Raw genomic sequence first — 15,939 nt, forward strand, 5'->3', positions numbered from 1 at the left:
CTTCTTTGCACTAAGTGCTTGTGTGGTCTGATAATGGATAGAAGTGGTATTCCTAACTTCCTTTGCAACTATCCAAGGTTGACTGAAAGTTCTTGAATATATATTTCAAAAAAATTAATTTATAAACTAGAATTTTTCAAAGGCTTGATGTTTGTATGGTAATAGGCTAAGATCTAGCTTGAATGGCATAAAAGTCACATATTAAGTACTGATAATATGAAATGCACAGTAAAAGTCCTGGTGAATAAAGAAGTGCAAATCTGTGAAAAGGGAACTATCTGGCTTGCACATCTGCAGCTTTTAGCAGCCTCACTCTATTCTGCACATTCTAATAATGTTAACAATTTCAATAGATAAAATAACCAAAGAGATTACTACATATTAAAAGCCAACAGGAAAATTTCGCTTTCAGCTACAGAAGAGCATTTCCTGTAAGCACCTTCCTTTAAAATACAAATACAACGTTCTCAACCAAAAGTGAACACTTAACTGCTGTAAAGAGTAATAGAAAAGCAAAAATGTCAAGACTTTTGCAACATGATTATTTTTCTCTGTCTGAAAGAAGACAACTTTTATAATATTGCAGAACACCAATTAAACAGGCCAGACAAAACTGTCTGGGAGTTTTAAGGCAGAGTCTCTAACGAAATACAAAATTTGGATACCCTTCTTAGAGTGCTTATATTAAATTCCATCTTTTTTTTTTTTTTAAGAAACGGAGTTTTTTTGTACATCAAGAAGTTTCTGAATATTTTACAAAAGGTTTATAATGAAATCGCCTCCAAATCGCAAGTGACATCAGTGTTACATACTGCACTGAGTAGTTAAATAATTACATTACAGATTTAATGGATGGATTTTCTTAATCAACTTGCAAGGAAAAGAAATGAGAGCGTTTATTGGAAAAAGTGCTGAGATCACTAAATCACCCAGCAAGTCTGGGTGATTTAGAAGACTTGCTGTCAATGGAACTCAGTTTAATTTGATTCTGAAACGGTGTTCACTGTATATTGAACTCTTTCTGTATTATTACAAAATTATGGTTAATACTCTCCATGGATCCTAAAAGGACTACACAGTTATCGCATTTACTTCCTACCAGGCTCCTTCATCCCTTATTATATTTAAAATGAGTTTTCACTTTTTCAGGCAGCATTACATCTGATAAGAGAGGTGACTTTTGGATGTAGACCTCAGAAGTAGCTGGTCTTCTTTTGGTGATGGATATGGCTTCAAGCCAAAGAGCTTAACTTTAAATATATACTACATTCCATATCAGGCAAATAACGCCAATACATAAATGCCTTGCTGAAGTGAAGGCTTAATAGTAGGCTATAGTTGTGTAGCTTTGAGTAAGGAGACATTTCGCAAGGTCTCTTGAGATTCCTAGAAATGGAATCTTCATATCTATAAAGGCATACATTTTATCTGATGTTTTTACCAGTAAGATCAAGAAAAAAAAATGGTGAAAACACCTAAAAGTACTCTTTCTTAAGCCTAAAGTCTAAGATCTGATAGGAAGAAGCTACAACCTCTTGAGATGGGAACATAAACTGACAGACAGTGTGACTGTATATACCTTGTTTTCTTGGAAAGCCAGGTAAAAAGTTCTAATATTATTCCGTAGGGTTATAGGGGAAAGCAGAATTAATGAAAAATGAAACTGGTATGGACAAGACTCTGGCCCCTGATTGTCCTGTAAACATTAAAGAGAATGACGGTGAATTTTCTCATTTCTGAGAGCAGATACTTTGCTAACAGTATCTTCAAATGATGTGAAAAAGTTGGAAAAAACAAGCAAAGTTTCATCTTCTCTTTACTTCCATATGCAGAAAGAGACTGCCAGTTACGAGGCACTTATAAACTGGAGTCCTGGTTAATTGCTGCCATTACTGATGAATCAGGATTGAAACCTAAGCCATTTACTCTAAGAATAAAATCTTTATGGCTTGGAGTATTTGAAGTGCCTACGTCAAGAATAATCTTATATTCAAAAATGTAATGTATTATCTGAACAATAAATGTATTTGTGCAAAAGTCAACTTCATGAAGGACTTTAAAAGAGCCAAAGATTAACCAAAAGCAATCGAGTGACCACTGTCACACATTTTTTCTTCTTTTCTTCCAGAAAGAAATTAGTTTTATCTGGATGATGTTTTAAAGTTTCATTTTTAACTTTCATTTTTTCCTTCTTCTTTCATTTTTGCATAGATTTTCTTCAATTAAAACTGAAATTGATGTTTTCATTTATTTTGATAAATAGCCTGCATTTACTGATCTGCTGTTTTGATAGTAAGTATCATTAGTCGTGATGCTGGTAGACACTAGGTTCTGAAAATTTCAGTTTGGGACACAAAAAGATCATCTATTTTGGGTTCTTATTATTACTGCTATGATTAATTCGCTTTGTTTCAAAGTATGTCTACTGGTTTCTACTTCGGCATCTTTTCATATCAAAATGTAGTCTCTGCTGTCATCTGGAGAAACTGAAAATCAGTAAAAAATTGCATAAATAGTTCTTTTTGAAATCAACTGTTTTTCATCAGCTGAATACCAACCATTTTTAGAAAGGGTTTTGAAAGAATCAAGGCTCAAACATAAGGAAAAGAAGAAAAAGTTCTGTTTACCACGTTGTTCATTGCATTAACGTCCTTAAAGGGTTTTTTTTTTTTATGTTTTAAATGGTCCCAAAATACACCAAGTATGAATCTGCCAACTTTCCGGGATTTTTCTCTCTCTAGAGCACAATGCAGAACTCAGGCCTATTTCTAAATTGTACTTTAAACTTGGATTAAATGTAAGAGAGAATGTTGTAAATTACAAGAGTTAAAGCTATCCAGAACTCCTCATTTCAACAGAGAAATGTAAATAAATGTCCACTGCTAGGAAGGCAGATTAATTTAACATGTGATTTTTGTCTCTTGCAATGTTTCCTTTTTCTGTAATACTTACCACATAGCAGAACAGTCAAAATTCACTAGGAGCCACTTGTGAGGGTTAAAGTTAAATGAATCTGCAAACTGAGAATAGATAAATAAATAAATAAATTATGAAAGAGAAAAGGACCCATGAGTTAATGATGCAACTTAGTCAAATTGCCTGAGTACACCTTGACTGTGGTTCCTGACTTGGGGCTTTATAGATAACGTTCCTGCTGATATCACCTTACTTAATAACTATTGCAGTTAAATCTTCATTTCATTTTGGGGATGGAATTCAGGTTTGGTGTGTCAGGTGCAGCTGACCTATTGGTATTATCAAAATTTTGATCATTTGCTAACAATTATACCTTTTGGATACGTGTCTTATGCAAAAGTATATATCTCAGCATAAATGAAAAAAAATTCTGCATACTCAACAGTAGCTGCTGAGGTTCATATCTCAGTTTCCAAAACAATTCACTACGCTTTCTATTTCCAAGAATATTAACATATACACACAAAATTCACATAGAGAGACAAATGATAGAGTTAATTCAGAATCTGTGTATCACATTACTCCATAAAATTACAAATGATCAGGAAATTATCTTTTTTTTTTTTTTAACTGCCTAGATACTTTCTTTTAGTGGAAGTCATCTTTTCATCTAAGTCAAAAGAAAAGCCAACACAAAACAAAAATTCACAATACATGGTTGTATAAATCATGGAACAAGCCAGTTTTACTTTACATGTGTTTAGACATGGCAGCAGAAGAAACCCAGGTAGCTACTAAGACTGAAATCGTGTGGGAAACACTTCTTTTGTAGGCTGTGTTAACAAAGGCAGTGGCTATCAGCCTTAAAAAAGAGATGGGGGCCTGGCAGCACCAGGGTCTGACTACTCCATGTAGCACTGTTCCTTTCTCATTTACTTCTCATAGCCTTCCTTGTCACTTGTAAGAAATTAACAATTACTCTCATAAGAGATAATCTATCTATCTATCTGTCTGTCTGTCTGTCTATCTATCTATCTATCTCCCTGTATTATGCATGCCAAGAAACCTATTTGTGGTTGTTAAATATTTACGCTCATGACAAACGTTGGCCCAGACAAGGGATGTTGTTTCATTTCCTTCAGGAACCAATAACAATAATTTAAAATATATTCCCCCACAGGAAATTACAACAAGCTTCATTTGCTGATAAAAAAAAAGGGACAGAAAGAAATGCTTTATTTGCTAGGGGGGTTTCCCTCCTCTTCTTTATTAGTCGCTACCTATCAGTGCTCTGTTTAAACTTCTGGCTTTACCAAACAGTAATATTTTCTCCACTGATGTGGAAGACAAGGACTTATCTGACTGTCTGAGGGAAGCAGCAGGAAATTGAAGTATCCTTATCTAAGCAACTGAATGCCAAGTAGCTCAGCAAGGGGAGGGAGAAGGAACACAAGTGCTGTTGGGGGAATATTTCATTTAGTTCTCTTGGTTATTAAACCCCATCTGTTTGAGATACAGCTACTGGCTGCATCCTACATGACTTTCAGGATGTAAGCGAAAATCAGGCATAATGAGCTCATTAATTTGTTGGACTTTTTTTTTTTTTTTTTTTTTTTGTGATGCAGAATTAGGGTGTTACAAATCAGATACACTTTTTTGGACATTTGTGAAAAAGCTCCCCTTTTCTGGATGATTTTGTAAGGTACTTGGTTGATTAACTGTTAGCCTTTCCAAATGACAAACTTTTACATGCTGTGGTAATTTGCATACTCCCAGAATGCAAGATAAAGAGGTAAAAATTATATAAACATAATTGAGGTAATAGAATATACAGGGGTTTGCAGTGCAAGTTGAAGTGAAGCATACTCAGAGATTCTAGAAAAGTCATTAATATTGGATGTAAAAGAAACACAAAAATTCTAGAGAAGAGCAAGGGGTTAGCAGGTTGGTATAGAAGAAACACTTCACCTCTACTCCGTTTAAAAGATGCCTGAATTCAGGACAGATGAATGCACTCCCAGCATAGGCTGCATCGATATGCATCCAGATATTTTCCTTATTACCTAAAAAATAAGAATCGAACAGAAAATAAATTCAACAGCAGATTACAAACCCCTGTTGATTTGCATGAAGTCACATGCCTGAGAGATTTTCTTTGATGTTAGTATTTTCCCAATTTAAAATTAAGACATGAAATATTGCTACTATTTGGGTTTCCATCAGTACATAAAGATGTATACATAAAATACTCCTCTTCCTCCTCTTCCTCCCCAGTTCTTCTACAGCAACAGGATCCCTACAAATTTAGATTTTTCTTATTAACATTAAATAACATAAAATATTAAATAATTTTAATGTAAGAACTGTTATGAAATACACTTTTAAAAGATGTATCTGGAGATGTAGTTATTGATTTCTATGGTAATAACACTACTTCAGCAACAGCAGCTAGACTTCTAGCTGTGCTCCCTACTTCTAACTCATGAACCATAAACAAAACACACATATTTCTAAATATTTTTTTTCACATATTGATATGTGCATGTACAGGCTTTTGAGCTATATGAAGCAAAGTATTTATTTTGAGGACTGAGAACAAGACTTATCCAAGAGCAAGCACTGAAAGGTTAAGAAAGGACTAATTTTGATTACTCACTGCAGAAATATTTCAGCATATGAGCCTCTCATGTAGTTTCTGCAATTGAGTATTCACGGTCTGCTATTGATCATCTGTATTACAGGTTCTAGTCTATCAGTTGATGGCTGAAGCCCATATAACCATATCTTTATACTGGTCACCAATTCTGATGCATGTTTTTCGCATACAGAGGTATAGCCATTCAGACCTGTACCTGGGCACCAAGTTCATGCACAAATTTGGATTCTTGTGAGCTACATTTTCTTCTTGCATAATGTCTGGGAAAAGCCAATACAATATTAGTCTTATCATCCACATAAGGTAGGCTTATTTGAAGAGATGTTTGAAGTTCATTTGATTATTTGTTTTTGAATATATTTGGTTTGAGACACTGCTGTTACTTTATAGGACTTCTGCTCATGTATATTAACACAAAAATTCCCCTACACACAGAAATGCTAGCTTAAGTCTTTTGATGTGAGCAGCGTGTAATGCTTCTGCTGGTCTCCACTGCACAAACAGGAAGTCATTGGGAGAAGCTGGTGAAACACACTGAGTTGCCATCCCTAGGAGTACTGGTGTTACTATTTTATTAGGTCAGGTCTATAGGAATAATCTGAACAGCAAAATAATTTCTAGCTGCTAGGCAGACTACTACAAACCTTTTGTAGAAAGGAGGATTAGGAGAACACCAAGTCTCTGGGTCTTCTGCTGAAGGGCAGGGAACCTTACAAAGCAAGTCACCTCCACATAAATCCTAAGTGTTTTAGGCTCTGCCTGAATAAATAAACTAAACATCAAATCTAGGCCTGCTTCTGTGAGGCTGCTTCTGATTATTGGAATATATATTGGAATATATATTGGAATATATATTGCAATTGGAATATATATGATGCACTTTGGCTGCATTTTCACCAGCCAGCCTCGTGGCAGATCAAAGCTTGCCTCAACAGAAGACCATAAGTCAGAAGTACTTATGAAGAGCCCATGACTCGGTCAATGTATTAAGTGCCATGGTACTTAACACGTTTCCTTGCAAGAGGAAGGAAATGGGGAAGAAGAGAGGAAGGACTGAGGAGAATACACGTGGATTTTTGGTGCACATTTCCCTGCTTTTTGTAGAACCAAACAGAAACAAAACTTTTGGTGCAGAGGAGGTTTAGAGTTCAGCTTTTCCATGATCTGCATTGCTCTGTTTGCTCTTGCAGGCAGAGGGTCTTGAGGAAAAATGTTACAAACTGAAGCATTTACATTATGTTTTCACTGAAAGTATTCCAAAATGCCCCCTCAAAAAATCTTGAGGCAATGTTCTCTGTACTCCTTAATGGTTTGAGACTGCTTGACCTCATATTAGAAAGAAAACTGTAACTGAAGGTCTCATCTACAAGTAGCTTTATTGAATTTGGTCACTGACACTGCACAATACCCTGGAAATGACTCAGCGTGGCTTAAACTGGTATCTGCAGTTTTAGAAAGTAGCAGCAGATAAAGACTTACAAATAGGACCCAGTTCTAACAGTCTGTCAAAGGAGCAGCAAGGTGTGGTTCCAAGTGTTGCACAAAACTGCAGAGCCAAAAAAAAAAAAAAAGAAAAAAAAGAGGCAAAAACTTGGTTAAGTGGTGTTGCAGCAAAGAAAATTATTAAATAAGAAAAACTGCCTATAAAGGCAACAGTAAACAAAGAGAATAGATGTTACAGGACAAAATAATTTGATTTTAGCCAATATCTATTCTTCAGTGGAACTTTTGGGAATCTATTTTTTTCCCCAAAGCTTCTATTGAGACAAATGGATAAAATAAATATCAATGCAAAGCTGACTGATGAATCAGCCATAGTATAATATCAATGCTAATGTTATATATATTCTCTGTTTTCCACACGCTTACCATGTGGCCTAATAACACAGAATCACAGAACGGTTTGGGTCGGAAGGGACCATAAAGATCATCCTATTCCAACCCCCCTGCCCACATACCAGTCCCACATATGCAATTATCATCAAAATGATTTGCAGTTTATGCTACATAGGCAAGCTCTGAACTGAGGCAACTCAAAAGTGCTGGAATTCCTGTTGACAGAATGGATCATTAAAAGCTACTCTTTGAATTAAGGAGTCACACAGCTCCATAACAGATACTTGTAACTGATTTATGCTCAGGGGATCTGCAGCCTGGGACCTGTTCACAATTAGCATATGTTTACTATAAAGTTTGCAAATTTTTCTCCCAGAGAAACCTTTTATCCCGGATTCATCCTAAAAATCTGGAACCATGCCTTCTTCATCCTGTTAAGTCCTCATTTAACGTCTCCTGCTGCATGACCAAAAGCAGAGGCTACATATTATAATGAAGAAAGTTTCACAGTAACGAGAGAATATAATCAGGTGAAAATAAACTATGGTAATTTACTGGGAATATCCAGACAGAATTACAAGCCAGAAACCAGATGTACCATCTTTTGCTTTCAGTGTTTTTCCCTGTCCTTCTACAACTAGCCACATTTTGCAGAGGTTTTCTATTTTGTGCACATGCAGGTCCCTCTGCAAATTCATGACAAACCCTTTAAGAAGAGAAAGGAACACCTAGATGACACTTGTCCATCCACTACACCTTTCAGAAAACAAACGTGCTGTCTTAGCAAAATGTAGATACAATTATACATTATAACTCCACACAGTGCATGTTTGTCTGGCAGGTACACAGGGCCCCTGGGTTCACTGCTTGTCTTTGTATGACACCCTTAGGAAGCATTTCCTGATGAGAAAATTTTTCTGATGCACCTCAGCTGGGAGGTGTGGCTGGTGGCAGGAGAGTGGGCACTGGGTGGCCTTTTGGTCTGTTCTCTTATGTGAGTAAATACGTCTGTAGCAAAGAAAGGCTTTAGGTTACCTGCTGTGGCCTCACCTGCTTTTGGCTCGCGGTCTTTCTACTTCTGAGAAAAAATAATGTAGTGCTATTATGCCAACAGCAAGTTTGCCAAAATCCTCTGATCTGCTTTAGCCCAATACCACATTTAACTTGACATTGTATACTTTTCTATTCTTCTAGCTTGGACATTCATGTTGTATCTCTTCTGAATGTCACTGATACCTCCTTAATTCTATTACACAAATGTTAATGTATGTGAACTTTTTCAGGAGGATTCCTGAAAAAAATCTTTTTCCTTCCTTTTTAAAAGGTGATACGCATCTACACAAAGCATTTCTGCTCTACTTAAGCAGTCAGATTGATATCTGCCAATATTTACCCTTTTATGTGTTCCATCAAAAGCACATCCTCACTTGAAAGTTGTCACTCTTTGAAGCGAGAGATTTTCTTAACATTTTCACTTCTACCAGCTACTGGATATTGGAGACTGTTAAATATCATCTCCAGTCACATCTTGAAACAGGTCCTGTGCACTTTTCAGGATAAAAGTTGGTTTTCCCTTTTGGGGATTCCCTAACTAGTCCTAACAAGAAGTTCTCATGAACTTTAAAAGTGTTTATGTATTTTTGTTTTTCACATTTCCCACAAAGTGTTTTGTTGTTGTTGTTGTTTTCTTTCATTCAATGAAACAAAGTAGTAACAGCATATTAGAAAAGACTGACATCTTGGAAAAATAATCTGATTTTCAAACAAAGAGTCAGTTAAATGTGATGGGATTTTCATTTATACGTTCCAAATTTTTAGAAGATTTGTGCAAGGTGAGAGATGGTTGTTTAATACTTATTAAACTAGACTTTTCAAAATTACTAGGAAATCCCATACTAACATAAATATCCAGTAAAAAGAACAGGAGGTTATATATTCAAAAAGCCAGAAATTTATAATAATGCATACCAAGAATACTGACTTGATTAAATACTCAATTACTAGAGATGTAAAACCTCTCTTTCAAGTTCCCTTTTGAACATATCTGCATCTACACTGTGCCATACACCTCAGATTTAAACTTCTTGTAGGGAGCTGAATTTTTCCATTAAATTGAATGTACTCAATACATATAAATTTAGGTACACTCAGAGGAAGTCATATACTGCCTTTCTACCATGCAGACCTGCTTAAATGTATCCATAAAAAATCCTGAAAATATTTTATCCCTTGCAGCGCACTTGTTCCCCCAATTTGATAATTACAGTAATACTAATAACCATAACCAGATTTCATTGCACTAATAAAAAATGTTGGCTATGGGAAAAGTGATTATTAAAATAAGAAAGGAACAATTCTGTATTTTCTCTGTATGAGTCTACTAAGAACTTGAGTTTGAAAAAAATACAGTTCAGAAAATGAGAAGCACATTGAATATGCAGATAAAAAACTTTACTGCTAGCACATTTTTCTCCCCAGATGATCTAACCTTCATCTATACTGGGTCTTCCCATATTCCTGAGACACTAGAAGAACAGACTGATTACAGTGCCCTGAGGTACACTTATGAGCTCTCTGGAAGAGAGCTCATAAGAAGATATCTTTTGAAGGCAGTTGCCTTAAAGAAGGTGCAGGATATTTTTTTCAAAAAAAGAAATAAGTTTTCACCTTTTTTTCTTAGTAGAGCATGCTCATGTGAAGTAAGAGAAAATACATTTATCACATTATTGTCTACCTGAGATGTTCCCACAATCATGAGAAATCTATATTTCATCTTCGGCTGAACTGCAGATCTACAAATTGGGTCACAAGAAATACCATGATGAAAAATCAGGTTTTTTTAAACACATAAAAAATAGTGGTTAACTGATTAGATTGGAAAATACCAAAATAAAGAGTGCACTATAGAATTAGCTCTGCTTTTATGCGTATATTTTATAATAATAGGTTGTGGACTTTCAGACAAGATTAGGGCGAATTGCTGCTCAGTCCAGCAATTAAAATAATCATGGCAATTTCACAACAGAGAGTTACAAATTATTGTTATTAGTGTTGTACTGCAGCTAAAGTATGCTCCCTCTAATCAGTATAAGGAATATGTTGCTTCAATGAGAGATTATATGAGTTCAAACATATGCTTAGTAATTTAAATAATGGCTTATTCTGTAAAGTATACCTCAGTTTCTAAAATAATTTTCTCGTCCTCTCCGCAGGTGTCTAAGCCTCAAAGCTACTTGTTTTAATTCTCAGAACCTACTTAAAACGACAGCATTTGCTCTTGTCAGGGCGCTCACTGCCCTGCCTCAGTACTAAGCAATGAGTCTAACTTAATTTGTAACCTGTGCAACACCGGGAAAATCGCATTTGTGCAAGGGGCGGGGGACAGGCTGCGTGGCAGAAATGGGACTGATGGCTCAGTACAGCCTGCAGGCCTTAGCTCTTTCAGGCTGTGCACTTCAAATTTGACTCAGCCCCTCTTGCAAATACAAAGCAGCTAATACGCGTGCATCAGTCATCCCAGATATTACTTTCCTGAAATCAAGAGCTATGGCAGGGAACATGCATGAATCTTTATGATGCCTGAGAGCAACGACTCTCAATCATTTTAACCTAAGACCTCCCACAGCTCTTTAAAAAGATGTGGACACATTCTGCATAGTTTCACCACAGAGCTTTTCATTTGCAATTAACTAAAACGAGGCAGAACTTTCCATGTTCTCTTATTATTTTTATTTTCTCCTACTCAGTTGTTTGCCAGTTTGCGCTCAGGAGAATGTCTGTGGCTTGAAGAAAACTGCAATATTTCACTAAGCCACAGCCAATATCCAATGAAACAGTAATCATTCGCAAACTGTGGGCTAAGAAACACTGCCCTGGCTGTGTGTATGTGTCTCAAGAATACTTCTTCCAAATGGCAGTCTGTGGTCAGGATCTAAGTGCTAAGTCCTACTGAAAAGATGGCTCCTCTGTCAGTCTAACTCTGATTTATTGTTTCCCGAGTAAGTCCGGATACAAACAGCCTCTTTCTTAATATCCTGCAGATCATCATTCAGACAAGTCATTTCAGCTAGAATCAGAGAGATTTCGTGCTGGGCCTTTGTTCAGCAGCAAAGAGATCACGTTACAGCAGCATGATACTGGATGAGCTGGCTGAAGTGTATTGTACTATATATATATGCCAGCTGCAATATATCAGTGTTGATTTATGGTAGACAGCATAAAGCCCACAGACCACTTACACACATTCATACACACAAGGCTTGAGTGCAGCGGGCCCTCTTTCTGAATTCAGTAACACATAACTTAGTGGTCTCCACATTCGGGCATCCCAATCAACACTCATCCTATGTAGAGGCCTACCTCAAACTCGGAGCATAGGGCCCAACGGAGAAAAGCGTTTAAGCACGTGCTTAACCTCTAGTTAATGTTTATAATTAATGACATGAACATGGCTTCAGCACATGCTTTAATGCTCCCCCTTCACTAGCGGCCTGATGAAGGGCTGAGTATCAGCCACACTTGGAAATTGCTCCTCAGTAAATCATGGCAACTTAGGCCCCTCAGCGCTTGACATGGTTAAGTGCATTGCTTGCACAGTCTGCCTGCTCTACTGTATCAAAATATGTCCCTGTTCAATTTCTTCGTAAGTATTTTGAAAGAGACATAATAACACAAGTCTGAAATTAAAAAAAAAGAAATACAAGTAGAGGTCTGGGTACACTCTTTGGCAGCAGTTTACACTCAACAAAGTGATATACACATTACTAGTGCTAAAAGATGATTTATAGGAATTCAAAGGCTCTTTTTAAAGACAGTTTCTCCCTACAAAAAAGGATGATTACCAAATCTTAAGTATGTGAAAAGCAAACTTGTAATGACCAGCTTGCTGTAATGATAGAACCTCCTTCACATCAAGCAAATGCACCCCTGATTCTCCACTCACCTCTACAAGCAACTTCAGTATAATGACTCCTCGTTTGTTCACTGAATTTAAGAGCAGGATCATGCATATAAACCACAAAAATTTGCTTGCATTTTCTCTTTAATCCCCTACAAAACTTTGCTGATAAGAGAGAGTGCATCAGCTTGGGCACAACTAAGATCTCTTCATTAGAAATTTTCTCTCTGCTGTTGCAAGTCTCTTCGGGCAGAATTTCTTCTGTTAAACTTTTTGCTTTCATGTTGAATCACTCCCCTTAGTGAAGGATCAGTGAATACAGGGAGACAAGGAATAAAGTGGCGTAAGGTGTTTCCTTGGCAATGTGCATATCTTTGTCACCAGAACAAAATAAAATAGCACCAAATTACTCAAGAACAAAAGAAATGGAAAGGCTTTTGAAATCTGCAAGCCAGAAAAGGGAGCATTAATACAGTGCATGGACTGCTGCTCAGCATGACAGAGAATTAACACACCTTTTGAGTTAAGAGGCCAACCATAAGGATAATGAGATCTAGTTTAATCTAAGCTGACATGTTTTATGTATACAAATAAATGGAAGACCTGGCACAGGCCATATTAACACAGACTGAGCCTGTGCTGCCTTTGAAAGCCTGTTTTGCACAGTAAGCAAACAGAGGAAGAAAAAAACAACAGTTAAATCACCTTTTGTAAAGGTGTTGCTGAATGCATAAAACAGAATTTTTTATTTCCTCTTGCTACACATAGAAAGATTAATAAGGAATGAATATTTATGGGGGACAAGCTGTATTTTTTGTTAATGGACAAAAGATGAGGAGAAAACATTTAACATTCTTGTTAATGCAAGGAAATGGGATACAGTGCTGTACTTGGAATTCTTTAAAATTAACAGAAAGATAAACAAGTAGGACCTTATATCCAATATGAGCTAGCGTAACGTAACAGAGAAATAAAACACACCTTATGGCATATCTCCACATCAACAGGAGCAGCAGAAAGTTCATTTGGGCAGCCCTTTAGATGTTTTGTTTCTCATTCATAGTCTTATGATATTAGAAAGCAATTGATGGGATGTGCTTGGTTATCCCAAAGACTTGCCAGTTCTAAACAGCCTCGAAACTTGCAGCATATTGCACATCTAACAAACACTTTTCATTCTATTCATCCTCATAATACATAAAACTAAAGGGTAATAACAAGAGTAAAAAGAGTACATATTCAAAAGGCTTTCTGAAATTTAAGCTTCTTTGTCCCATTTGGCACTTATCCATGACTGTAAGCAAGCTTAATCTGCTTTTTTTTTTTTTTTTCTGAAACAGTTCATAGAAATCTAAGTCACATTAGCACTTTTCAAAATGTTACCACATGAAAGAAAAGAACAATTGTTGTCAGACATGGCTTTTCTGGAGAAAAAAAAAAAAAAAAACATATTTTTGACTCTTTAAAAAATCACATTTCTGAAGTTCTCAGTTTCTAAGAGTTTTTTTTTCTTTTCTTTTTTCTTTTTTTTTTTTTTAATGTGAGCTTTTCTTTAATGGAAGGCCAGTAAAAACATATTATTGCTAGCATATTGCACACACTTATAAGTCCATGCAGATCATGGTCTACAACAAGATATCAAGTTTTGTAGAGGAATAATGCTTGGAAATGAGCAAAACATTTCTGATGTATGAAACAAACAAACAAACAAACAACAACAAAAACTGAAGTTAGTTACTCCACAAAAAAAAAAAAAAAGTAAAATTTGTAAGATGCTGTTCTGACCTGACAGAAGGAGTTGATCTGATGAATAGCAAATATTCTTTTTAACCAGGTACTGATCATAGAAGAACCACACTATGTAATTGTAAGCAATCTATGACTGTTCTGTGTCAAAACTTGAGGGATTATGAGCTTTAGCTACTGAGATACAAACAATTTGCTTTTGCTGGACTACTGTGGAAGCAAGAATCTCTGGAAAGGAAAGCAGACAGATAAAAAGAATGCATGACACCTCACACCGCCACAGCCAGATTTGCTATAGCTGACTTGTTAGAGATAAGTCACATACTCACAAATACCTGTCTGACAACATCTGGTCTTGCTGATATTTGAGGTACATTGAGGAGGTTCCTTTCTCTGCTAAAGTAGCAAGGATGGGAAAGTGTTTGTTTGTTTGTTTGTTTTGTTTAAATTAAGTTTGAGATGCCATCCCTTAAAGGTGTCTCTACATTTGTTTTACATGTAAGTTAGAACCTGACAAATAAAGGTGTACCTTTGCAGAAGAGGTGGTTTGGAACTCAAGTGCTGGGAGATTATAATGTTGCAGGATTAGATGCAAATACAAAATTCACCTGCATTTATTCAACTGTCTAGTATAACTTCATCTCATTTTAAAACATCATTTTTGCCCACAAGTGTAACCAGCTGGCCAAATGAGTTGCTCCTCCTGCAAAGTGCCTTTTAAATTTCAAGAATGCCTTTGATTACAGTTATTTTCCTGCATGTATAAATACTTGAAATGACTCTAGCAAAGTTCACGTGTATGAAGAACATTCATGGAAACTACTGATAGGCTATTCTGCCTATCAATCCCTCTGTTAGGAATAAGATCATCTACTCATCTCGAAAACAGTTTATGAGAAGTAATAAATCCACTGATTAATTAAAATCCAGTACTCACAAAAAACGGGATAAGACCAGAAGCTTTGTCTTCATCCAAAACTTTCTTTAGGGCTGAACCACAAACAGTAAATTTATCATCTGAAGAAACATTTTTAATCTTCACACCACCGATTAATGCAGCCCTTTCCACTGATGAATGAGCCTGCAAGGAAATTGGCAAGTTTTAAGACAGACACCTTTTATTGGAATGTAAGAAGTTCATTTGAATTTGAAGAAAAAAATCATTTATTTAAAGTAAAGCAACACTTGAGACCCTGGAACTGTTGCTGGTATGTAACAGATATTATTAAAGACTCTCTCTCTTTGTTTCATATAGATAGACATATAGACAGATGGGCGCACATATATATACATATACATATATATATATATATACACACACTACATACACAAATACACCACCAGAAATCCTGAAGTATTCTTAAAACTATTGCCATGGTCTCATTCAGACAAGAATTCAATTAACCTTAGTGAGAGCTTTAATTAACTTGCTTTCAATTAGGCAGAATTGATTATGAGCTTCAGGATTTGGCTCCAGATCAACCAAAAACTATGCAGATAATCATCCCGCCTGATAATAATTTAGTTGCTCAAGAGCATATTTTTATGGCATACAGCTTTACCGAACCATAAAAAGATATAGGACATGGTATAATATAGGCTGAGATATTGTCTTGCATGATCCTTTTGTTTTAGATTACCTACTAAATAAATTGTGTTTCAATCAGTCATTTATTTTTTTAGGTAACTAAGGATTATTCTCACTAATTTATTTTGCTTATAACCCATTTTATTTGGATTCTCCTTAAATAATATTTTTTTAGAACATAAAGAACAACTCATTAAAGAAAAATAAATTACTAAGAAATTCTTTAAAATATGAAGTACAATACAATAATAATGTATTAAGAGTAAAAGGTATATTTAGCCACAAAATACTCTTTTAAGG

General features: G+C 35.8%; 1 protein-coding gene across 3 annotated transcripts in view; it reads right to left on the reverse strand.

The window, feature by feature from the left end:
- DDC (dopa decarboxylase) overlaps positions 1–15,939 on the reverse strand; it is a 71,068-nt gene that overhangs the window by 17,991 nt on the left and 37,138 nt on the right. For all 3 annotated transcript variants that reach the window (XM_066992604.1, XM_066992603.1, XM_066992602.1), the window contains exons 6-9: positions 14,989–15,132; positions 7,052–7,118; positions 4,885–4,979; positions 2,953–3,020 (exon numbers count right to left, since the gene is read on the reverse strand). In XM_066992604.1, the coding sequence (XP_066848705.1) occupies positions 2,953–3,020; positions 4,885–4,979; positions 7,052–7,118; positions 14,989–15,132 (374 nt within the window). The remainder of the gene's footprint in view (positions 1–2,952; positions 3,021–4,884; positions 4,980–7,051; positions 7,119–14,988; positions 15,133–15,939) is intronic.

Source organism: Anser cygnoides, chromosome 2 (assembly GCF_040182565.1).
Source record: "Anser cygnoides isolate HZ-2024a breed goose chromosome 2, Taihu_goose_T2T_genome, whole genome shotgun sequence".
In the NCBI taxonomy this organism is placed as follows: domain Eukaryota; kingdom Metazoa; phylum Chordata; class Aves; order Anseriformes; family Anatidae; genus Anser; species Anser cygnoides.